The sequence below is a fragment of the Danio aesculapii genome, chromosome 16 (genome assembly GCF_903798145.1).
Source record: "Danio aesculapii chromosome 16, fDanAes4.1, whole genome shotgun sequence".
Classification (NCBI taxonomy): Eukaryota; Metazoa; Chordata; class Actinopteri; order Cypriniformes; family Danionidae; genus Danio; species Danio aesculapii.
In genome coordinates this window covers 46,764,281-46,790,572 of record NC_079450.1, presented here as the reverse complement: position 1 = coordinate 46,790,572, position 26,292 = coordinate 46,764,281, and the positions used below count along the sequence as shown (strand labels likewise).

General features: G+C 38.4%; 1 protein-coding gene across 2 annotated transcripts in view; it reads right to left on the bottom strand.

Annotated features, from left to right (window-relative positions):
• The window catches only part of rapgef5b (Rap guanine nucleotide exchange factor (GEF) 5b), a 128,317-nt gene that overhangs the window by 6,293 nt on the left and 95,732 nt on the right, over window positions 1-26,292 (bottom strand). Inside the window, exons 13-21 of one of the 2 annotated variants that reach the window (XM_056475212.1) lie at window positions 20,897-21,041; window positions 17,747-17,844; window positions 13,660-13,690; window positions 8,846-8,924; window positions 8,567-8,716; window positions 5,399-5,496; window positions 5,088-5,204; window positions 3,022-3,200; window positions 40-130 (exon numbers count right to left, since the gene is read on the bottom strand). In XM_056475212.1, the coding sequence (XP_056331187.1) occupies window positions 40-130; window positions 3,022-3,200; window positions 5,088-5,204; window positions 5,399-5,496; window positions 8,567-8,716; window positions 8,846-8,924; window positions 13,660-13,690; window positions 17,747-17,844; window positions 20,897-21,041 (988 nt within the window). The remainder of the gene's footprint in view (window positions 1-39; window positions 131-3,021; window positions 3,201-5,087; window positions 5,205-5,398; window positions 5,497-8,566; window positions 8,717-8,845; window positions 8,925-13,659; window positions 13,691-17,746; window positions 17,845-20,896; window positions 21,042-26,292) is intronic. The other variant, XM_056475213.1, reaches the window with a different exon arrangement.

The following is a 26,292-nucleotide window of genomic DNA, read 5'->3' as shown; positions in this document are numbered from 1 at the left end:
GCAGTGTATTTCTGTGCACTGGAGTCAGTGTTTTCCTACCTCCCATGTCTGAGTGAGCCGACTGACAGCGGGACTGTTCAGTCCCAGAATAATCGCAAATAATGAGTTCAGGTTCCTCTGTGCTTTACAGCTACGAATGAGAGAGAGAGAAAAAAGAATGAAGAACATGAGTCCATGCTTTGATGAGTCGGGAAAAATGCAATCAAAAATAATTACACATTTTCAGATCTTCTGAGGAAACACCTCTGTGAAACTTGCTAGCTTTATGCCAGGGTGTTGCCAGTTGGATGAATGATTTTGTGTAAGTGGTTTCTAGGGCATTTCAGGTTGCTAGTTAGTTGTTTATCAACCTAAGTTAAAAAGTGTATGATATTCTTGTGTCCAGACATGGCCAAGAATATTTAACAGATTATTTATAGCATACAGATGAAGTCAGAATTATTAGCCCCCCTTTGAATTTTTTTTTCTTTTTTAAATATTTCCCAAATTGTTTAACAGAGCAAATAAATTTTCACAGTGTGTCTGATAATATTTTTTTCTTCTGGAGAAAGTCTTATTTGTTTTAGTTCAGCAAGAATAAAAGCAGTTTTAATTTTTTTAAATCCATTTTAAGGTCAAAATTATTAGCCCCTTTAAGCTAATACAGAACTACAGAACAAACCATTGTTATACAATAACTTGCCTAATTACCCTAACCTGCCTAGTTAACCTAGTTAATTTAACTAGGTTAATTTAAACTAGCCTTTAAATGTCACTTTAAGCTGTGTAGAAGTGTCTTGAAAAAATATCGAATAACATTTTATTTACTGTCATTATGGCAGATAAAATAAATCAGTTATTAGAAATCAGTAGGGCCAGATGGAATCTGCGGACATTTTTTGGTATTTTTGTGCTGAATTGTGTTAAAAATCTGCGGATTATGCTGAATTATTTTGGGAGTATCATAACAAAAACTTAATATATAAAATAAAAAGTAATACCTTTTTAACTTTTATTTAATGTTTAAAATGCAAATCCAATAAGATCCACTTTATTTGGTAAACAAAGCAAGTCTCTCAAATAATATATCTACTAAAAGACAGAAAATATGACTTTACAAACTGTATTGAACATTAATCATATGAATATTTTCATATTAGTCAATAATATTACTCAAATAAATTTATTAACTGAATAAATATAGATTAACACACATTTACACAAGTAAATAAACAGAATGAATGATGGGCTAAAAATTTGCGCGCAGATTCCATGTGGGCCTAGAAATGAGTTATTAAAACTATTATGTTTAGAAATGTGTCGAAAACATCCGCTCTCTGTTAAACAGAAATTGAAGAAAAAAATAAACGGGGACAAATAATTCAGGGGGGCTAATTATTCTGACTTCAGCTGTACATTTAAAGGTCCCATGAAGTGCTTTTTTATTCAATGTTTGATGTAATCTCATCTGAAAGATGAAAACAGGGTGGGACATATTAGACACTAGAGAGCATTGAATTGGTCAGAAGATTTGATGAGAAACTGAAGTATGCGGTGATGTCAAAAAGAAATTATTGATCAATTTTGGCAAAAGTGACAAACTGCAAGCTTTGAATGTTTATATCATCTTAATGCAAATTCTGTCACTGTTTTGAATCACACTTTCTAATAGATATCCTTAACATACTTAGACTATACTAACTTAACATACTTAAATTATACTAACATCTGAAAAACGTTATGTTAATTTCATAGTCTATGGACTCACAATCTTTAAATTATAAATAGAAGTATTATAAAACAGTGTACTAGGCGTGTAGTCAGTCCAAAAAGAATTGAAAATTGTGTCTAAAGATCGGCTTGCCATGGCCCTGGCCAGACCACTGCCCAACTGTCGATGCTTCAGCCCCTTAAGGAGGAGTTCAAGTATCTTGAGTTTTGTTCAAGAGTGAGGGAAGGATGGAACATGAGGTTGACAGATGTATTGCTACAGCGGCAGCAACTATCCGGTTGATGTACAGTACCATTTGTTGTGGTAAAGAAGACCTGAACCGAAAGGCAAAGCTCTCGATTTATTGCTCAATCTGTGTTCCTACTCTCAGCTATGTTCATGAACTTTGGGTCATGTCCAAAAAGACAAGATCTAGGATGCAAGTGACCAAAATGAGTTTGCTGGATGCCCAGTTAAAGACAATTTGAGGCCAATATACTTCTGTGTCGAGTGTCCTCCAAAGGTGTTGGTTATTAACGTGTGCGTGTAATTCAATGTTTTCCACTTTTGATGGCATTTCTATCAAGAAGTTTTAAACTAAGCAAATATTCTCTTAGATCTCCACAAATATATCTCTGTTTAGTTGTACATGATTCAAATCGGAAATCAGATTTACGAAGTGCCTTCATACACAAATGCTGCCTTCTTAGGGCGGTAATGGGATAATAGGGCAGCAAGGCAACGACTGACCAGCTTTCAGACACAGCCATTATTCATGTTTCAATTCAATTCAAGTTTATTTCTATAGCGCTTTAACGATGTAGGTGGGGTCTAAGCAGCTTAACATAGAAGTTCTAGTAGATTAAAACTGTGTCAGTCCAGTGTTCAGAGTTGAATTTCAGTTTAGTTCAGTTCAGTTCAGAGTAAATTTCACTGCTGAAAGTCCAAACACTGAAGAGCAAATCCACCGATGCGCAGCTCCACAAACCCCAAACCAAGCAAGCCAGTGGTGACAGTGGCAAGTAACAAAACTTCACCAACTGACGAAAGTGAAGGAATTATTATGTGGCGAGTCGGTTCATGTTATTCATATTTTGAGCTTCAGAACTTCCGTTAAGAGGACATAGTGAACATTGCTGCTTCTTGATTTTCACTATGGGACTTTTCAGGGAGTAAAGTTTTCAATACATTTAAAGGAAATTTGCAACTGGGACTGTTCTCAAAATAGCTGACTACCATATCAATGCCCTAACCACTGAACTTGGAAGCTGATTGAGATGCAGACATGGTTATTTCTGTCAATGAATGTGCTTTCCTTCATGTGTACTTACTGTGCAGCAATCTTGATGAACTTCTTGAAAAGCTGGACTCGTTTGCAGAGGGTTGGACACAGAAGGACTTCAGTCATCACCCACTGCTGAGTTTCATTACAGCGCTGCAACAGCTGCTCCAGCGCCACCGTGTGGCCAGAGCTCGCTTCACGACTCAGAGTAAAATACACCAACTCTTGCTGCAGGGTGAGGACAATATCAACATCAGTATCATTCTGCATTTAAAAGCATAATTCAACCCAACATTAAAGGTTTGTTATGAATTACTCATAATAAATTTGTTCCAAATCCACTTTTGCTTATATTCTAAACACATATTTTCAATAAAAATGTGCCAAATTTCTACAACAATGTTAATGCATTTAAAAGTTAAAAAAGATAATCAAAGAAATATGGTTACTTTACATTTTTCTATAAACAGATATTCTTTTCCTGGTAAAAAATAGCAAACCTCAAAGTTATCTGAATGTACAAAATAACTTCATTGTGGTACTTCAAAGACCTTATGGATTTTGGAATGAAAAGATGGTGGGTAATTTATGATATTTGTGTCAGCTGGCCTTTAATGTTGGGATATGCATTTTTGTTTCTGTAGTTCTACAAAGTTCTGATTGTTTCTGCCATTTTGTTTCTGACTAATAGTACATAAAGCAACTGTTGAGTTTCTTTAAAGGCATAGTTCTCCCAAAAATGAGAACCCTTTCATCATTTACTCATTCTCCACCTTCGTTCCAAACCTGTATGAATTTCTTTCTTTTGTTGAACATAAAGCCAGATATACTGAAGAATGGTATAAAAAAAAACTATTGTTTTGTGCTGTGCAGAAGAATGAAATTCATAAACGTTTATTTGAGTGTGAGTACATTTTTATTTTTGGGTGAACTATCCCCTTTATTCTGTAGACTATCCTTTTGCTGCTTTTCCACATCCGGGCCAAATGGTTCGGTTTCTCTTCCATTCCGAGGCAATCCAGGCTAGTCAGCATGGAAATAGTTTAATTTTCCACTGTAGTGCTGATAAAGAAACTCTTTAATTCAAATGCGCCAGTCGCTGCCTTTATTTTTAGACATTAAAGAAACACTGAAAGATCCAATTCCTCATTTAATCCTCTTGGTGTAAGTGATCACTTACACCAAGAGGATTAAATGAGGAATTGGATAATCTTAACAGGTGGAGGAGATGTTCCTCGTGTTGTTAGCTATATAGAAATGTAAATGACAATGTTTTTAACTATTAAGTAGTCGTCTAACTCAGTGTTTCCCAACCCTGTTCCTGGAGGCACACCAACAGTACATATTTTGAATGTCTCCCTTATCTGACCCATTAACTTTAGGTTTTGGAGTCTCTTCTAATCTTCTGATGAGTTGATTCAGGTGTGTTTGATTAGGGAGAGGTTGAAAATGTGTACTGTTGGTGTGCCTTCAGGAACAGGGTTGGGAAACACTGGTCTAATTAATGACATAATGTCATTGACTGTGGAATTAGAAGGTGGAGTGAGAAGATTGTGTCACGCACTGAGGAAAGCATTGTTGCGTGTGTTTTTTTATCTCCTAAGAATGTAAAATAAAGCAATATAAAGTAATTATTTAATGAGTGCAAATCATGTTCTTCTAAATGATAAGATCAACCACTAAAAATTGAAAAATTGCAAGTGTGCAGTGCAGACTTCATTACAAAACAGCAACATGGAAAATGAACAGATATTTCTGCTTTTGGGACTCTGATATATACTTTGTGAAATAACGGGAAAAAATACAAATAAAAAGGGCTGCCTAGCCAGCTATGGAGAAACTGGCAGCCAAGCAACATGTGCTGATGTCATACACACTCAAACTCTACCAGTCCAGCACAGTTCAGCACTCTTGTCTAACTGTGCTTAGCAGAGAATGGTTTGAATTCTTAGAGTGCCGTATCAGGCTCATATGGAAACACAACTAGAACCATACTTTACTGTTCTTAGAACTGTTAAGCATGACAATGGAAAAGTGTCCTTTGTATTAGTTTTGTAAACTCTACTTTAAAAGATATCTTCTCTAGAGCTGTACTGTGTGAAATGCAGACTTTACCTCGTGGATGTTACTGAAGAGACTCCAGTCGCAGTTAGTGAGCGACACTGACACATCCCATGTGTTCATGCTCAGCATCTTTCCCGAACACTGCTGCCCATTATCAGTGAATGGACTCTGGGAAAACACAATACACACACATGCGCATGCTGATGAGGATTAATCTGTCTACTAAGCTAAACTTCATACTCAGATAAATGAGGTCAATCACTAATTCTAGCATAAAAGTTTAGAGGAAGAAAAGTTTGGAATGTGTGCAGTCAGATGTAGGCCAGATTTCCACACCATTAGTTCATGTTTCTGAGTCTCACCATGATCTCCGTCAGGTCTCTTCTGAAAACGTGAAGCCTCTCAGCAGTACTGAGTGAAGACGAGAACACACACTGATCCGACTCAAGCACAGCTTTCTCTGGAGGAAGAGAGAGGGAGAGAGGAATAACAATGGAGAGGAAGTGTGAATGTCAGAGAATAACAAAAAGAGAAAAACACAGAAAATAGGTTCAAAAAATAATAATTTATTTGGGCACCAATGGCCACTTATGACCCTAGTCTTAAAGTGATAGTTCACCCAAAAATTATACTGTGATTTCATTCACTATTTACTCACCCTCAAGTGGTTCCAAACCACTATTAGTTTCTTCATTCCGTTTAACAGAAAAGAGGGTATTTTGAAGAAAACAAAAACCTGTGACTTCCATAGAAGGAAAAACTAATTCTATGGAAGTTACTGTACATGTTTTTAGCTTTCTTCAGAACAAGGGGATAGAATTAGATTCTTTGGATGGTGAACTATGCCTTTAATTTGCACGGGTATATTTCTGGCACTAGTCTGGAAATATCTTTTCTTTTTTTGTACCAAAAATCATTAGAATGTTAAGCAAAAACCAAGTTACTTGAAGATATTTTGTAAACTTCCTTCTGTAAACATGTCAAAACTCAATATTTGATTACTAAAGTGCATTGCTAAGCCCTTTATATAGTCAATTCAAAGTGATTTTCTCAGTATTTAGATTTAGTTTTTTTGAACCCTCAGATTCCAGATATTCAAATAGTTGTATCTGGGCCAACTATTCTATTTCAGAACCTGTTTAGGGAAAGTAAAATTGCAGCAACGTGCCATAACATAGGCGAAGTTCCATGTACACATTACCAAATTTTTACCATAAACACACAATAATAATTTTTTAGATGCATCTCTCTCCTCGCTGGACTCAATTAGTGACCTAATGGCCACCATAATAAAATCATTTCTAATTCTGCTTGTCCTGCATATAGGAACTCTAAAACGACATCCTGGTGGCAGCAGCTGTAACACAGAGTACAATGGGTAATCTGAGGTGCATTTGATACCCTGAGCTCTCGTTAAGGCATAATTACGGTAAATTACCATTGGACCAGTTTGGTTAAAATCGATGATCTTGCCTGCCACCTTCACAAGGCTACTCAACCTGTTCTCATTTGACAGACTCAGATTACCATACCAAGCTACAATGCAGATAGATAAAACATTGTCTAAAGAAACATTTTTTTTGCTGTGCTGGTTGAAAGTCTCTTCACATTCCAATAGTACTGATTAAAGTAAATAATCTAAATGTATTTATATGAATTGTTTATTCTGGGTAAGGCATAAGACTAAAAATGTTCATCCAATTACAATTTGTCGGGCTGACAAATCCCATAATTCTGATAAGTAGCCCAAACTGTCTGTCAAATGTACATTTGCAGCCGTTCACGCAGTCCTGCCGTTTGTGCGTGCAAGCGCGCTGCGCATTCACGTGCACACAAGAGAGTCACAGCGGTAAAACAAATGCTAAATTAAAACTTTTTAAAATCCTGAATCAATATTGAAGTTGCTTTTGCACGCTGCAGGAAGGATGACACCATGGCTGAAGGATTTCTTTTAGACAGGTCATATTATTTTAAAACTATTTTAGTCATGCAAAGCTGATGTAGATTGTGTTGTTACAGATGAGCTATATCCACAGAAGGGTTGTTCAGCCACTGAAAAGATTGATGTGAGGGACATTTTACAGCATCGATAATGTCGATTTTTATTTAGTTTAACAACAAAACATCAGTAAATAGCGCTATTCCGCCTAGCCTGTTATTATATTGTGATTATAAAAGGTGATGATAATAGTTTACGTTAAACATGGCATTTTGTTCATGTTTGCTGAAAAAAAAAATGTGTTCTCCATTTTTCTGGCTTCTCCTTTTTTTTTTCACGCTTCACTCTCGCGTTTGTCAGTGTCTGACAGGATCGGCTTTCAAAAGCACATCAATAATCAAGCACATGTTATTATCATGCGCTCAAAAAGTTTGTTATTTCAAATGTAGACGCGCGGCGAATGTAAGCAAGAAAGCGAAACCGCTCGCGCTTTAGACTGGGCACAGGGTAAATCTGCTCTTCTTTTTGGCTTTGTAGCTGTTCATCAAGACGAAGACAAGGTTTGTTTGAGCCTGAGTGGACCATGGCTCGTTCTTATATGTATATTTTATCACGCTGTAATCTTCTCGGCTGTGTATTTTAAACAAAATGTGTACGAATGACAAATCTCTGTAAACCAACAGCGTTCAGCTGCGCATGTAGCTCCGCCTTGTGGTACGCTTTCTTCATGTTTGGTACCCTTTCAAAAGGGTGCCGAAAAAGTGGTACGCTTCGGTTCGGTACGCCTTTTTACAGTGGAAACGGCCATAAAATTGTACCAAACCAAACCGTACTACTCAGTGGAAACGAGTCATAATAAAGTAAAATTTCAATCAGAATTGTAGTATTTCTAAAGTACTTTAAAGTTCTCTGGCTGGCGAATGACGTAGTGGGTCTCTGTCATCCTTAATGTGCACGTTCGAGTGATTTCAGGAGGCATGACTTTAAACAGCAGGGGAGAGATTGTGTTTCAAAGATATTATGCTAACCGGTTAGCATTTAGGCAGATCACCTACTGCACCTTTATTAGTTGTCATACTGGGGTAGGGGAAGCCTTCCTATGATCTATCACCATGACAATTTTGTACAAACTCTAACAATCATTAGTATACATGATGAATAGAAGATATCAGATATTTAGACACCAGAGGACAATATACCATATTGTATCATTGCATTCAATGCACCTATCAGCAAAATTACCTTTGAAATTAATTTAAGTATGTCAAAAAAAAAATAAATCACAAATATAGCTAATATAAAATACTGCTTCAGAATAAATTACATTATAAATTACAGTACACACCACAATCAAAATCACCACAACCTTGGTCTTATTTTTACTGCCTGAAGGACAAGCACATGTCATACCCTGTCACTAACATAAAATAAATGCACTCTCCATTAACACTAGTATCAGAAAATGGGGCATTTAACCCTGTTGTTCCCTAATGACTTCTTTGAAAGCCCCCCCGCCCCTCCCCTGCAGACAGAGCTGCCTCATAAACAAACACACAGCAGCAGATGTCAGTCAATATGTACTCTTTCAGACCTCCAGGATATGTGAGGGCCATCAGCACCATGTCGTCTTCAGCACAGTCCAGTCTTTCAGCCACGGCCCTCAGAAGTTCCTGGACACACACCTCACTGTGTGTCCTCACGCTAACATACGAGTCGACGGTCACGTACACACGACACAGCACTGAAACACACACATAAAACAAGATTTCTCATGCTGTTATTAATGAAGAATCTGCCAATATCTTCAGCAGCTCTGCAGGCAGTCGGAGCGTGATGAGAGAAAAATGAGAGGAATATTTTATGAGCTTACCTTCTTTCCTCTCTCTCTGAGCTCCTCTCACGGGATGCCAGTTCTCCTTCAGACTGAGCTGGTGGAACAGAGCTTTATTCTGGATGACAGCAAGCAGAATATTGTTGCTAATGATAAACACACAAACTAACACACAGCCTAAAGTGATGGTGAAAGCTGGACATTGTAAAGATGGTAATTTGAAGGAGACTTCATCTCACTCTTGGACATTAAAATATTGTTGTTAGCCTTCTGGAACTGCACAGGGTTTATTTTGACAGAAAAAGAAATGACAGTCAAACTCATCATGATGTACATGGTCAAACGTTAGACAGACGTGGAAAACATTGCATATTGTGATCTAATAAATTCTTACTATTTCTTTTTATTTGATTTATTAACCTTCAATTTGGAAAACAACCCACACACCAGCTTCCCTCAAACCCCAAAGTTTAGAGAAATATGCATTTAATTCTATGGGAAATATACTGTACATTACATTCTATATTTGAAAATGGTATGATACATGGTATTCTAATTTAACCTACTACATTTTAAACACTTTTTTATTAGTTAATGTCTTTAGAATAATAATAATAATAATAATAATAATAATAATAATAATAATAATAATAATAATAATAATAATAATAATAATTATTATTATTATTATTATTATTATAATTAGTATTATTATTATAATTATTCATTCATTCATTCATTTTCTTTTCGGCTTAGTCCCTTTTTTTTAATCTGGGGTCACCACAGCGGAACGAACCGCCATCTTTTCCAGCATATGTTTTACGCAGCAGATGCCCTTCCGGCCGCAACCCAACACTAGGAAACACCCATACACTCATTCACACACATACACTACAGCCAATTTAGTTTATTCAATTCACCTATACCACATGTCTTAAGACTATGGGGGAACCAAAGGCACCATCGTGAGGAAAATAATTATTATGATTATTATTATTATTATTATGATTTTTATTATTATTGTAATAAGGGAAAGAATCTTCTTAAAACGAGGCCAAACATAAGTATGTGCTCCAACTCATTTAATATTTACAATTGTTTAAGTTCAAAAAGTGGTCGACAGGTCATAAATGTATTAAAACTACTACATGTGTAGACTTCAGTACTGTAAAATATGATAAAAATAAAAAATATATATATTAAATAATTAACATTGAATTAAACTAGAATGCATTCATTAAAAAATCCCAACCTAAATATCAATAATTGAAACATCAAGTGTTCAACAGACCTGACAGATTTTTATATAAATGCTAAATAATACTACAACGTACAGTACATGTTATAGTATGAAATACTACATACCGGTCAAAAGTTTACGGTCAGTAAGATTTTTAAATGTTTTAAAATAAGCTTCTCCTGCTCACCAAGGCTGCATTTATTTGATAAAATCTAAAATAACTCTTTAAAAGTAGTTTATCATTTAATTTAATCATTTATTCCAGTGATTTTAAAGATGGGTTTTCAGCTTCATTACTCCAGTCTCCAAAGTGACATGATCCTGCAGAAATCACTCTGATATTTATTATTATTATTACTATTATTATTATTAATGGTAATAAACACAATAATAGCATTTTTTAAACTACATACAATAATAGTAATAAATATTTAACAATTTAAAATTTTTTTACATTACCACCTTGATGAACAAAAAAAAAAAAAAAAAAAAACATTAAAAAACTGACCCCAAACTTTTGACCGGTAGTATATTTCTGTTGTAGCACATTTCTTGCATCAAAAACTGTCATAATTTTTTTTTGCTTGACTATTTACATTATTTTTGACCAGTCTTAAGTCAATTAGTTTATTTTCAGTTCACCAGAAAATAAACATTTATGGTTAATTTACTCACCCTCAGGCTATCCAAGATGTAGATCTTTTTTTTTTTTTTGTCAAGTAGAACATGATTTTAAGCTAAAATCGTAGTTCTTGCTATTTCATGAAATGCAAGTCAATGGTTACTAGAAATTAGAGAGTCCAAAAAAGGCATATAGGTAAAACTAAATGAATGCATGTGACTCCTGATCATGCACTAAGTTTTATAAGGTGAAACAATTGGTATTTGGAAAAAAATAAATAAAAACAACATGACTTTAATCAATCATTAATCCAAAGTCTTGGGTCTCTTCAACAGTCAAGGGTTGGGCTTCCAAATTAAATGGACATAACAGGAACATGCGCACAGGAGTCGCTGTCTATTTGCTGAAATATACCATTAAATAGAGTCCTATCCTGAATGTTTAACCTGATAATCATGATATCAAGTCCATTCGCCTAATTTGCAATACAAAATATTTTTTTTGTATGTGATTATTTAAGGATTCATTACTTTGCCTATGGGGGAAATGACTAAGAATAACAAACAGCAACAATAAGTCAAACCACTTGCTCTAAAAACAAGTGTGGTTACAATAATAAATGAAACTAAAAAACATGTAATAAATTATAAAAAGTAATAAAAAAAGAAAAGCAGTCCGCAATATCAATCAGTGTAACAAGCTGTTTCTTTAAGGCTAAAAATCAATGGAAGCGAATAAGACAAGCAGCCACGAGCCAGTAAGTTTCCAATGGCTGTGTCCACTCTTATACGAGAAAGAATAAGGTCAATATAAAGCACCTACATATCTTTATTTCTATTTTTATCAGACTTTGAAGCATATTTCCTACATATTTGATTCACTTTTTGTGCAATCATTGAAATAGATTACATTATTTCATTCATAAATTCATTACAAAAGAGTAATTTAGAGTAAAATAATGTACAATCAAAACCTATAATTGTAATCACACAGCAAATAGTGTAATCTGCTTACTTTCCTGCAGGTGACGTTATGAAATATCTCTGTTCTGTGAGCAGTTATAGATCTACAACGACTCAGTTATGATGCTTTTGAGAAACATTGAGATCAGTCATATGGTCATTTTTATGATCTACTTAGGCTTATGATGCATTTGGGAAACAGCACAGAGCATGCTCACAGCACAAGCTTTCTGTTGAATAATGAGTCATGTGGAGGCAAACTCACACAGCTGATGTTGCTCGTAATAATGCTGTAAATAATGTTCATTTTCTTTGCACAGACTGATTGTTTCATTTCATAAGACCTCACAAGTGGTTCACAAGTAGCCACATGGATTCATTTAGTTTGCCTATATGTAATTTTTGGACTCTCACATAGGTTATGACTTCTTGGATTACATCTCAAATCATGATTTTATAGATTATAATTTATTCAGTGTTTATTTAGTTTATGTATTTCTTGGTTGATCTTCCCCCCAATTTGCTTGTGATGGCTTGCTCTGCTTATTATTGGACTGTTTTAAATTAACCAGGGGGTGTCTTTGGTAAAAAGTAAAAGTAATTAAGACAATTTTTTTGACTGGATATTTATGTTTTATGTTTTGTTCTGCAAGAGCATCCAATAAGCATTTGAAATTTGAACAACACCAGAGTTGATTATTTGCATTTACAACTAAAATATTTTAAAATCTTTTGTTGAAAAAAAAAATCTTTGAAACTAGCATGTTTTCATTTTTGGATGAACTATCCCTTTAAGTTCACAAACGTTTTAAATGGGTAGTTCACCCAAAATGGACATTTTTCCCACCATTTTCTCACACTCACATGATTCTAAACTTTTCTGAATTTCTTTCTACTGTTGAACACAAAACGAAAAATTCTGAAAAATGAAAAACAGCCAATGGCCTCCATAGTAGGAACCAAACATACTGTGCAAATCAGTGGCTACAGTATGTTTCACTCCAAAGATGTAAATTAGACTTCAGATGCACAAAAACTGTAATAGTGCATAAAACATTTGCGAATAAAGCACAATTTGCATCCAATAAGTCAAAGAGAACAAAATGACTACTTTCAAAAGCAATTTGCTCTGTTACGACAATCACATGATCTGTTATGAACAAAAATTATAATTTTTTTTCATGCATATGCTGAAATTTATTCAATAAATGTGTTTCAATGGTAGTTTCTTTTATTCACTTTTTATTATCCAACAATTTTTTCCCAGATTTTTCTAAATGTGTGTGCATCAAGTGGATGGAAGCATAGACAGTGGCTATTTTTTTCTTCAGTAAATATTTCTTTGTGTTCAACACAGGAAACAAATCTCATACCGGTTTGAAACACGGGGAGGGAGAATAAATGATTTTTGGGTGAACTGTACCTTTAAGAAAATCCGCAAACTAGATTTTTGCTCATTACCCTTATTTCACTTTCCACATCATTAACTTTATTGGCACCCTGTCAGCTTATTCCACAAGCGCATGTTTTATACAGTCTATTTAATCTGACGTCAGGATCAGAGAAAAAATTCCAGTGATCTTAAAGTCTAATGTGAAAGCAGTTGTCAGGTTTAAATAATAAGCCCATTTTTTTTGCTTTCCATCAGTATTCCTCACTAATATACAGATGTACAGTAGACTGACGTATGTTAGCATTTCCACTGTTTGACTGTCAATATCAGTTTTCTGTGATACTCTTCAAACCACAAAGGGTTTACTGAGAGCACTGTAAAAATTGGGTTCCACACAATCGATTTATGTTAGAATAATGTAAAAGAATTAAGTTAACTTATCAGTTTTTACAAATTTAAGTGGATTGAACAAATCAATGAAGTTGTCCCAAAAAAACTCAAGAATTGTGTTGTTTCAGCTTATTTTACAGTAAATAAGTAGTTTGAACAAGCAGCGCATGTCTTTTTTTTTTGTGCATTGAGGTGCATTCATTGAGATTCAGTGCAGGTAGTAAAATAGATGGTCTTAACTCTTACCTTCCTCTGTGGAGAGTATTCATCCACCGTGCTGAAAGACAGAGAGAAATAAAAAAAAAAGGATGAACCACCCGAAATAAAAATGTGCCATTATATCAATACTGCAAGATGGCATCTCCCACCCGCTGCGAGGAGCGCTTGTAAAAAAGCCTTTTCTCATTCAGATCAGGCTGAATCATAAGCGCTAACATTAAAGGTTGACATGACGTGATTTACTGATTCCTTCATCGAAATGAAAGCGCACAACATCCTCGTCCATGCACACCTCATTCTGATTAAACAGGCAATCACAGAGAGCTTTATAGTCTCCGTTTTCTCCATCTGATGCCTCTCTAATTAATCATTGGCCTTTCATGAAGAGGTGTGTGATGTACAGCAGAGGCCAACTGGGCTATATTGTCAACTATGAAGATCACTGGACAGCATTCATCCATTTGGTTGTGTTCTGATCAGTCAGCATGCACATCAGAATATTAGAATGATGCAAAAAATTTTACAGTTTTGCAAAAAAGGATGCAGAAAAGTAGTAAATAATTTATAATTTAAAGTAATGATGCAGAAATAATGCAGAAAGATTCATAAATACAAATGCCCTTAAAATCTTATATATATATCATATATGTTATTATGTTTTATATATATATATATATATATATATATATATATATATATATATATATATATATATAAAAGCAATATCACATGAGTAGTGTGGGAGGCGTGCATTGGCATGAGGACAGCCTTAGCGTCGCACGAGTGCTGATTTACATGTACAGCCACATCGCACTGCTACAAGTGTGATATTGCGTTCATACAACAGTTTGGCGGCACAATTGTGTATATATAAAAAGAAAATCAAACACGGAGAGTCTAAAAATCATTTTGTATCAGGAACTACTTTCTTCCGCTGTTCATTCACATCAAAACAGCAGAAGCGGTTAGTAATTCACCAACTTCACTTTAGAGCTAGTGTTTGAATGATTCTCTATAGCGTAATGAATAAAGTGATGACAGAACAGTTGATTTTGCTGACATTTTAAGATTATAAGGCTAACCTTGACATGAAAGGCAGACATACAGAGATATCTTCTTACAGTGTTACAGTCTACAGTATTTCTCTGTTGCAATCGGGATATCACAATAATTAATCCCGAAAAAAGCAGCACATTCACTACCAGACTGCTGTTGTGTTTGTGATAAGGAAGGGGTGTTCAGGGGTGAGGTCTCTGAATAACACTGTTAAAGAAATAACTATATTTATATATTTATATTTATGATAGGAAAATAACTGTATTAAAATAGGCACTGTCCTTATAAATAAACTGCATAGTTGCAATCTACACAAAAGAGAGAGATTGACTTAGAATATCACTTACCAGTTTAATAACGATTTGATCAGATGTAATGAGAGGGGTCTGGATGCAAACCTGGTGCAGTGCAATCTGAGCTGCACCCAATGCTTTTTAATGCGCTCACCTAACCCCACTCCTAACCCTACCATTCACAGTGACGTCACTCACTCAATTGAGTGCATTGTGTCTGACAAGGCATCCCTGAGTGATGCAATCTCAGCTTGCATCATATAGGTTGCATCCAGATACTATTGGATGTAATTAGAAAACTGGCAGTTTAATCTTTTAAAGAGCCCATATTTTGGGTTTTTGATAATGCCCTTCCATGTAGTGTGTCACACAGCTCTAAGTGAAGTGAAATATCCAGCTAAGGCTTAAATCTGAAAGTGTACAGTGTTTAAAACTATTGATTCATCTATAAAAGAGTCGACTCATAGTGCTTCAAACGAGTCGTCTTGATAACAAGTCATTAGGTGTTTCTTGATGACGCGGCTACGAAACACAAGTAGTTGCGCGTGCAAACCCGGGACATCTAAAACCTGCGGCCCCGCCCACTAACACAGAAAAAAAGCCCCACACACACACACACACACACACACACACACACACACACAGAGACACACACAGACACCGGTCGAATGAAGTCATGCTGTGCAGATGGATATTATTGACAGTCTAATTAAAGATGAAACCTCAGCAATATAGCCCAGCCTTGAGCAGATCGAGTGCTTCTGGAAATTACATGCTTAAAAAGAAGACTTCATCGGTTTGTTAAAGGAAGGATCAGTAAAGACTGTCAGAACATGGATCAGTGCATCATGGATCAGTTTCTTCCCCCATTTCACAAGTGTAAGTACGTGCGATTAAAACTGTTGCCTCGTTTACTCTAGCTTGCAAATTATGCATTTAGTTGTGTTTTGTTACTTGTAACTGCGTGTACTGTATCAGGTTAACTCTTTATTTTCTCATATCGCGTGTAAAGCCACGTTGAAAACGCGACGCGTGCCGCTTTGTTTACGGATCGCCAGCTATTTCAACACACATGCAACGGTCAAGTTTCAAAATAGTTCAGCTCAGATTCAAGGGACATCGCGTCGCGTCATCCAGGTGGATGCTGTACACTAGTGGTGGATGAAGAGATTACCCCCATTGTGTAAAGCGCTTTCATTGTCTAGAAAAGTGCTACATATAAATGTAAGGAATTATTATTATATAAATGTATGCATGTGTGTGTATAATCACTATGGTTAAGATGATTAATAGTAATGAATCAGGTATTTCTGATAATATAATGTAATGTAATGTAATATAATATAATTTGATATGATATAATCTAATATAATAAAATTAAATATAATATAGTATAATATAATATAATATAATATAATATAATATAATATAATATAATTTTAAATAATCCAGAAACACTCAAAAATCAGAATCAGAATCTGCATGACTGTAATATTATGGCTTCTTCCCATGGGCAAAGGTTAAGCTGGTACTTTGTGCTGAATTATGTCATTTTTACTGTTATTGACTATATGCCTCTGGCTTATTGTATATTCTTACATATTTGTGCATATCAAGTATGTCCATAAATGTAATCAGCCTGATACAGTCAATTTTTAAAAGAACAAGCATAGAGTCAGTCAAAATTCTGAATTGTGGTCTTTTATAATTATTTCAGACAATTTTCAGCTTTCATATAGTTATATTAAAAAAAGTGGAAATGATTAGCCGATTTGAATGTTATCACTCGATTGAATGGGTGTTATCAGTGGTTATCAGCTGATATATATGGGCCAGTAGGGGCCTTCTGTGCCTACTGGTAGGCTCAGAAGACTGTTATCATCCATCCACATGATTACTCAGCTATAGATCACATACTCTACAGCTGCTCTACAGACGTTATTTTATTAACGTCTGCCCCAACCCTAAACCCAACCATCACAGTAATGTAAAAACAGATCTGAAGTCTTCTCTATTAGTATAGTTGATTAACCATGTGGATGGATGAGAACAGCCCCCTCAGTCTACTAGTAGGCACAGAAGGCCCCAACTGGCCCATATCTATCAGCTGATAACCACTGATAACGTACATTCAATTGGGTGATAACATTTAAAGCGGGTGAAATGATTTGACAATGGCAAGCAAGTGCAACATTTCTGTGCAGCTCACTATAATTTGTATAGATGGAGATTTCAAAGAAGAATAGTCAAAGGTCAAATGGTTGAAGATGATATTACCAAAAAAAAATTAAAATTAATTTGAAAAAATTGAACAAGCAAGTTCTTACTTCTAGCCCAATATTTTAGCAACTTAAAAACAACTTTTCCTGCTTCAGAGCTGTTGCTTTAGGTGCCGAAAGACAAAGAACGGATTTAAACCTAGGCTCTGAACTAGCATATAAAACTACATTGGTGGATCTGAAGCTCTCGTCTTTCAGAGAATAAGTCAAGAAAACCATCTCATGTCACGATAAAAGCTGCAAGGAGAAAAAGTTCCCCTTAAAAGCATGATTTATTCAAAATGTAGATGAGTCTTTTTCTAGCTCTCATTTTGTATTTTTAAGAGCATGAGCAAGAGATGTTATTGTGCGAATATGATTAATGGCTCCACAATGAATTCTCATACCAGAGCTTCCCAGAGATCAGTTGCTGAGGAGGAATTCATCATTTCAGACTAATGAAATTCAGCATGTTGGATCAGATATGAGCGTGTGTTTGTGACTCACTGTCTCCTTTGCATCCGTAGAAGTTTCTGAAGTTCTTTGAGATCCTTCTCTAGCGGGGGGAACTCGTAGAGATCATCTAGAACGTGCCTGTACAGGGTCTGAAAACATGAGATCAACACAATATTCACATTTCAGCTTGTGGATTGGATGCAATGCTTTATATGACAGAAAAAAAAAATACAAGCATGCAGACAAACACGGTTGACTACAGTAAGTTTATATGCACACTGGTATGCTGATAACTACCCAAAAATATTTTATTGATTTAACATTTACAATATATTATGCTGTTTTACATCTTAATCTAACAATTTATTAATCTGACACTTAACATTACATTTGTAACAGATGGTAAATAAATAAATATGCATTGTTTGACTATGGGCGTCACGGTGGTGCAGTGGGTAGCACGATCGCCTCACTGCAAGAAGGTCGCTGGTTCGAGCCTCGGCTGGGTTAGTTGACATTTCTGTGTGGAGTTTGCATGTTCTCCCCGTGTTCACGTGGATTTCTTCCAGGTGCTAGTCCAGGGATGGGCAAACTCGATCCTGGAGGGCCGGTGTCCCTGCATAGTTTTGCTCCAACCCTGATCAAACACACCTGCTTGTAGCTTTCTAGTGATCTTAAAGACACTAATTAGGGTGTTCAGGTGTGTTTGATTAGTGTTGGAGCAAAACTCTGCAGGGACACCGGCGCTCGAGGATCAAGTTTGCCCATGCCTGTGCTAGTCCAAAGACATGCGCTATAGGTAAATTTGGTGATCTAAAATTGTCCATAGTGTATGTGTGAATGAGAGTGTGTGAGTGTTTCCCAGTTATGGGTTGCATCTGGAAGGGCATCCGCTGCGTAAAACATGTGCTCAATAAGTTGGCGGTTCATTCCGCTGTCACGACCCCGGATTAATAAAGGGACTAAGGCGAAAAGAATGAATGAATGTTTTGACAACCACTTCTAATTTCATTTTAAAGAATCTGTCTGGCAATGATTTTTTTAAAGAACAAGAACAAAAATTGTATTTCTTGTAGTTGTTATAGAAAAATAATAATAACAGTAAGAATTTCTATTTCTTACTGTTATTATTATTATTTTTGTATGATTATTGTCATTATTTTTAGGTTACAAGTTGTGTAAGCATTTTACTGCATTTCCTACCTTGTATGACTGTGTACGTGTCAAATAAAATTTGAATTAGAGTTTTTAATATTTTTTTTCTAATTTTATCCCACAATTCGGACTTACTTTCATCAGAATTGCAATATAAACTTCCAGAATAGTTTTAGTAAGAATTCTGATAAGAAATGTCACAGAAACAATTGCCTTTTTATTGTTTATTCAACTTAAATCAATTCTCAATCTGTATTTGCTATTCTGAACTCCGAATTCTGAGAAAAAGCATTTCAGTCATCACAATTATGACTTTTCTTTTTATAAGACCTCTTGAGTTGTTGTTTCTGAGGTTATATCGAGTAAAACTGACTTCACATCTTATAATTCTCACTTTTTTTTAAAGGGCACCTAGTTTACCCCTTTTTCCAGATTTAAGATGAATCTTTTGTGTCTCCAGAATGTGTCTGTAAAGTTTCAGCTCAAAACACCCATCAGATTATTTATTAGACCTTTCAAAAGTTTGTAATTTTTAGCTCTGAGCATCCAGCATTTTTTTTTTTTTTTTTGGACTGTGCCTTTAATGCTAGTCCTCCTCGCCCACCGTACCCATGTGCCTGTCAGTGTGCTTTAATCTCTGCCCTCGGCTGCATTAGGCAACAGACAGACATGAAGGAAGCAGATCTCACGTAACGTTTGTGAGAAATATAACAGTAAGAACTTTTCCAAGGATTATTTGATGTGTTTGTTGTGGAGTTGCAAAGATGCACACACAATGTCATTACAAAGTTCACGCACACACAGATACACACACACACAGACAGCACGTGCATTTAGCTCTGCACTGTTTTTGCACGGCAAATGAGACAGGATACACATTAATATCAACTACTGTATGGATATCCGTTATGTTAATGTACAAAAAAAACCTGATGTAACGTCCACAAACTGGGATTGAAGTATCTTCTTTCATAATTGTACTGACACGTGGCTGTGGTGATAAAGACGGTAAAATCGCTGTAATTCATTACAAACATGCACTGTTTTAAAAATGTGTTAAACTTGTGAAACTCATTCTTGATCCCATTTGATGATGATTGATGATCCTAGCAAACTGAACAGATCTTTTATTCCCGGTTGCTTTGCGCACGTCCTGTCTTGTTGATGATTATACGCATTACTATGGAGACATGTTTATATGCAGCTGTCAATCAATTTGGTGGGCAGGGAAACCGTACTCCTACGTCAAGCTGCGGTCGACCTCAAAATGGGAGGGGTATGGACACTATTTTAACGTCACGTAATTTTTCGTTTTGAATATTTTCCTTTTTTTCAGCTGGTTCTTTCTTGATTTTAATTTTTCTTAAAATTACAGGTTCTAAGTTGTGTTTGTTAAAACCAATGGTTCTTGCAGTGATATTTTTGTATAAAAGGAAAGCAAATGACATTTGTCTCCTCCCTTTTTTGCTGATCCGAAAAATGGTACGATCCGTGACTCAAAAACTGTTGTGTGATCCGAACCGTGAGATTTGTGACCCGTTACACCACTATTTACTATTATTATTATTATTATTATTATTATTATTATTGTTATAATTAATAGTAATAAAAATAAATAATGACTTGAGTAATGATTTCATTTGAAACTACATTAAATAAGCAGATATTAAAAATTCTAATAAATAACTTTTTTTTTTATTTCAATAAATGCCACCTTGATGAACAGATTAAAAAACAGATTTAAAAAAAAAAAAATTTAAATAAAATTTGACCCCAAACTTTTGACGGGTAGCATATTTTTTTCCAAATTGCTCTCCACCAACTGTGAAAATATCTTCAATATGAAAATGTGCAATTGTGATACAAACTTGCAACACTCGTCTGTAAGATGTAAACTTACTATTTGGAGTTTGCCAGCCTCCGAAGGCAGCAATAATCATGTGATGCCATCCTCATTAGGTGGCATTAAGAAATCCAAAGCTTTAGGGGCCATAGCATTTTAGAATTTCCAAAAATAATTCCTTCTCCCTCTCTCTGCATGCGTACCTTGAGGAAGAGTTTGGCGTTGTCGTCGTCCTGCGGCAGCTCTGTGCACAGTGAGCTCCACTGGGACAGCAGGTGCAGCACTTTCCGTTTCCTAAGCAGACTCTCTCTCCACTCCTCCTTCATCCGCCCTTTTTTGGAACAATAGGTGGAGCAGGAGAAGTTAAGGCACACAACAAACTGCTCCCAAACACAGTTCAGAGGAAACAGGAAGCACCCCAGGCATGAGTCTCTCAATTAAATTAGCAGGGGTTCAGTAACAGAGAATTAATTGCGTGCCCTCGGCTAGACCGAGTAGAATTTGTTAAGTGGTTTAATGGCAGACAGAGCGTGCTGCTAAGATCATCTAAAGAACAAGTGTAACATTCTGTAGTGCTGCTCGCTCGTTGTTTCATTTGGGATTCAGCTTATATCTCATTACTTGACTAGACTTCTGAATATATCACTTGCAATGTCCAATACATTAAAGGATTAGTTCAGCCAAAAAATTATAATAATGTTATTAATTACTCACCATCATGTTTTTAAAATCCCCTGAGACTTTTGTTCATCTTCGAAACACAGTTTATGACATATTAGATGACATCTGAGAGGGTCATGAGAACACTGTCACCAAAACACTGTCAAAACATCCCAGTGTGATTCAAATGTAATCATATGAAGCTCCAAGAACACTTTTGTGCACCAACAAAAATATACATTTGTCCGGCAATGTCTTCTCTTCCTTGTCAGGTCATCTGGGTGCATGTTTACAACAAACCATAAGATGTGTTGCCATACAGATGTTATGAAGCGGACAGGAGACAGAGGTAAGGAAACGTTAGGGTGTTTATTGAATGACAACAAGGAGCACATGAAGGATAGCCAGGAGGATCAGGAATGATGTTGGGGTCTTTTCCTCCGTGGCTGGGTAACAGGAATACACGAGGATGGACAGCACACACCAGATACAGCTGACAGAGGATGACACAGACTTGGAAGGACTGGAAGACAGGACGATTCGGGAGGACCAGGAAGACTAGGAGGAATACAAAGAGAACAGGTAAGTAAATCGTTTGTTTAGCTGAGGATGACTACGCTGAGTGGTCGCTCAGTTGTCCGCTTTCGTCGAGACGAGCCCGGACAATGAGCGACTGGAGTGCTGTGCTTTTATCTGGTGCTCGTGAATGTGATGCAGCTGTGTGCTCATTAGAAGTCAGGTGATGGTGATCTTCGTGAGTGGGGGTCGTGAGAGCCTGACCAATCCATGACAGTACCCCCCTCCCCAGGGCCCGCTCCTGAGGGCCGTCACCTCCGACGCCGTGGTGGTCTCCCTCTGCCTCTAGGCGCTGGGAACTCAGGGTGGCTCTCATGAAACTCCACCATGAGACTAGGATCGAGAATATCAGCTCTGGGAACCCATGTCCTTTCTTCGGGGCCGTACCCTTCCCAGTCCACCAGGTACTCCAACTGGCCACCACGACGTCGGGAACGCAAGATCTCCTTCACTGCGTAGACGGCTCCTTCTTCTAGGAGCAGTGGAGGAGGGGGTTCCTCTTCGTGGTCAGGCTCTGTGGAGGGAAGAACAGGATCGTGATAGGGTTTCAGGAGTGATACGTGGAATGTAGGGTGAATACGGTAGTGAGAGGGTAATTGTAGTTTGTAGGTGACGGGGTTAACCTGTTCCACGATGGTGAAGGGACCAACAAATCGGGGACTTAACTTGCGAGAGGGCAGTCGCATGCGTATGTCCCGGGTGGATAGCCACGCCTTTTGTCCGGGTGTGTATCTGGGTTCTTCAGACCTTCTTCTATCGGCGGTTACCTTGCTTCGACGGACTGCCCTCTGCAGATGTTGATGAGCCTCGTCCCAGACTCTCTCGCTCTCCCGGAACCAGTGATCCACTGCGGGGACATCAGATGGTTCGCCATCCCAGGGAAAGAGCGGTGGTTGGAAGCCCAGGACGCACTGGAATGGCGTGAGTCCGGTGGAGGGTTGCCGCAGTGAATTTTGGGCATATTCTGCCCAGCCCAAATACTGGCTCCAGGAGCTCTGGTGACCACTGCAGAAGGTCCTCAGGAACCGTCCCACCTCCTGAATCTTCCTCTCTGTCTGCCCGTTGGTTTGGGGATGATATCCAGAAGAGAGGCTGACGGCCACACCTAGGAGCTTGAAGAAGGCTTTCCATAGACGTGAGATGAACTGTGGACCTCTGTCCGACACAATATCTTCTGGAATACCAAATGACCTGAAGACTTGATTAAAGATATTGTCGGCTGTTTCAAAGGCTGTGGGAAGACCTTTCAGAGGGATTAGTTTGACAAACTTTGAGAATCTATCTACTATGACTAGAATACAGGTATTACCTTCTGACGAAGGGAGATCAGTGATAAAGTCCACTCCTAGGTGTGACCAGGGACGGTTCGGAATCGGCAAGGGATGGAGCTTTCCAGCGGGTAGATGACGTGGGCTCTTGGATTGGGCACAGTCCTTACAGCCCTGAACATATTGCCTCACATCCCTTGCCATGTTTGGCCACCAGAATCGTTGGGATACTAGCGAGAGAGTATTGTTGATCCCTGGATGTCCAGTGCCTAGCGAGGTATGTAAGGAGTGGATCAGATCTACCCGGTGTTCAGGTGGTATGAACTGCCGATGAGGAGGGCATCCCGGCGGAGCAGGGGCTTCCGGAGTGGCAACGACTGGAGGAGCGTTCCAGGTGATCGGACAAATGGAGATGTGTTCGGGAAGAATCTTCGTTGGGAGTTCTTCATGATCGTGATGCTCGTGTAAACGAGAGAGAGCGTCTGCTCTTAGATTCTTGGGTCCTGGACGATAGGAAATGGAGAAATCAAAACGTGAGAAGAAAAGTGACCATCTGGCTTGACGTGGACATAGTCTCTTGGCCTCTTTGATATATTGGAGGTTTTTGTGATCTGTGATCACCTGGAACGGATGTTTGGCTCCCTCCAACCAGTGACGCCACTCCTCCAAGGCTAGCTTGATTGCTAGCAGCTCCCTGTCTCCTATGCTGTAATTCTGCTCCGCCGGGCTCAACTTCCGAGAGAAATAGGCACAGGGATGCAGTCGGGGCGGTGTATCATGATGTTGAGATAATACTGCCCCGACGCCGGTGGTGGATGCGTCCACTTCCACCACGAAAGGAAGATTTGGGTCAGGATGAGTCAGGAGTGGGGCCCTTGTGAACTCCTTCTTAAGAAGGCGGAAGGCTGCGGCTGCTTCTTTGGTCCACTCCAGTCCTTTGGGTTTACCCTTGAGGAGATTAGTGAGAGGTGATGTAATCCTGCTGTAGTCCTTGATAAACCGTCTATAAAAGTTAGCAAACCCAAGAAACCTCTGGAGCTCCTTAATGGAAGTGGGTTCTGACCAGGATAGAACAGCCTCAATTTTCTTCCCATCCATACGTATACCGGTTTGATCAATGATGTATCCCAAGAAATGAATCGACTTCTGGTGGAATGAGCATTTCTCCGCTTTGAGGTAGAGGTGATGTTCTCTCAATGTGTGTAGGACCTCCGCAACGTGTTGGCGATGTTCGGCCTCACTCCGGGAGTAAATGAGGATGTCATCTATGTACACTATTACAAAGTGGTGAAGAAACTCCCGGAGGACTTCATGAATGAAGTTTTGGAATACGGAGGGGGCGTTGACCAGACCGTAAGGCATGACCTCATATTCATAGTGGCCAGTAGGGGTCACGAATGCTGTCTTCCATTGGTCCCCCTCACGTATTCTTATCAGATTATACGCGCTGCGGAGGTCCAATTTAGTGAAGACTTTAGCTTCTCGGAGCTGTTCCAAAGCGGCTGGTACCAGAGGAAGGGGATATCGGTATTTTACTGTACCGTTATTTAGGACCCTGTAGTCGATGCATGGACGCAGCCCTCCGTCCTTCTTGGCCACAAAGAAGAAGCTTGAGGCGGCTGGTGATTTTGAGTGACGTATGTACCCCTGACTCAGAGCCTCCCTTATGTAATCTTCCATTGCCTGATTCTCTGGAAGCGAGAGCGGGTAGATCCTACCTCTTGGCAACTGGGCATCTGGAACTAGGTCGATCGCGCAGTCCCATGGCCGATGCGGCGGTAGCTGGGAAGCTCTCTTGGGGCAGAAGACATCATGAAAGGAGCTGTACTCCTTAGGAATGTGGATAGACTGCTTCTCAGGAGGGCTCTCGACCGATGTTGCAAACAAAGAAATGGGGTTCCGACCTTGAAGAGGGAGATTTGGAAAACAGGTAGGTGTACATCCAGATCCCCATTTCTTTATCTCTCCTGTGCCCCAAGAGATGATGGGATCGTGCTTCACCAGCCACGGGCGCCCTAGAATGATGTCCATATTTGCACCCTCCAGAACCAGAAATTGAATCCTCTCTTGATGTAACAGCCCCACTTGAAGAAGGATGTCTTCGCATTGTCGATGGATACGGGTCGAAGATCGAGTGCACTGGGTTATCGGTTGTATCTGGTATATATGCGAGGACGCCTCAGTACGGAGGTGGAGTTGACGACAGAGGGATTGGGAGATGAAGTTCCCTGCTGACCCGGAGTCGATGAGGGCTGTGACAAGGAGAGAAATAGAGGCAGTAGTTATTTGTACGGTGGTAGTAAGTGGTTTACATTGTTCAATATTCGTACTGAATACACTCACTGAAGTCCGAATGGGACGAAGGGGACACTCCATACGGGTGTGTCCACTGACACCGCAGTATAGACACAGACCCCGGGTCAGCCTCCTCTGTCGTTCCGCTGATGTCAGTCTTCCAGACTCTATTATCATGGGTTCTGGTTCTGGAGAGGCTGTTGACTCAGGCGATTGGAGGAGTGCAGACGAGGGGGTGATGGTGTCCTGTTGATAGGAACGGAGACGATCGGAACATCGGAGAGAATGTTGGATGAATCTCTCCAGACCCATTGTATCATCTAATGTGGCCAGCTGGATTCGGAGAGTGGGTTCCAAGCCGAGCCGGTACGTGGTCAACAACGATCTCTCATTCCATCCACTTGCAGCTGCTAGAGTGCGAAACCGGAGAGCATATTCCTGTGTAGATAGAGTACCTTGCTTTAGATGATACAGCTGCTCTCCAGCGGCTACTTCCCCATCAGAACGTCCAAACACCTCTTTGAAATACTCCGTGAAGGTAGTGATGGAATTCATGACCGGCCCGGCTTGGTTCCAGATCGTCTCAGCCCATTTAAGTGCAGGTCCAGAGAGTAGTGATACGATGTAGGCGATCTTTGACTTATCTGTGGGATATAGAGAAGGTTGCATTTCGAATATGAGGGAACATTGTAACAGAAAACCATTGCACTCCCCCGCTCCGCCTGAGTAGGGCGCTGGTCGGGCCATGGGACTGGAAGGAAGGGCCGAAGAAGAAACTGTGGAGGCGGAAGTGCTCGGTG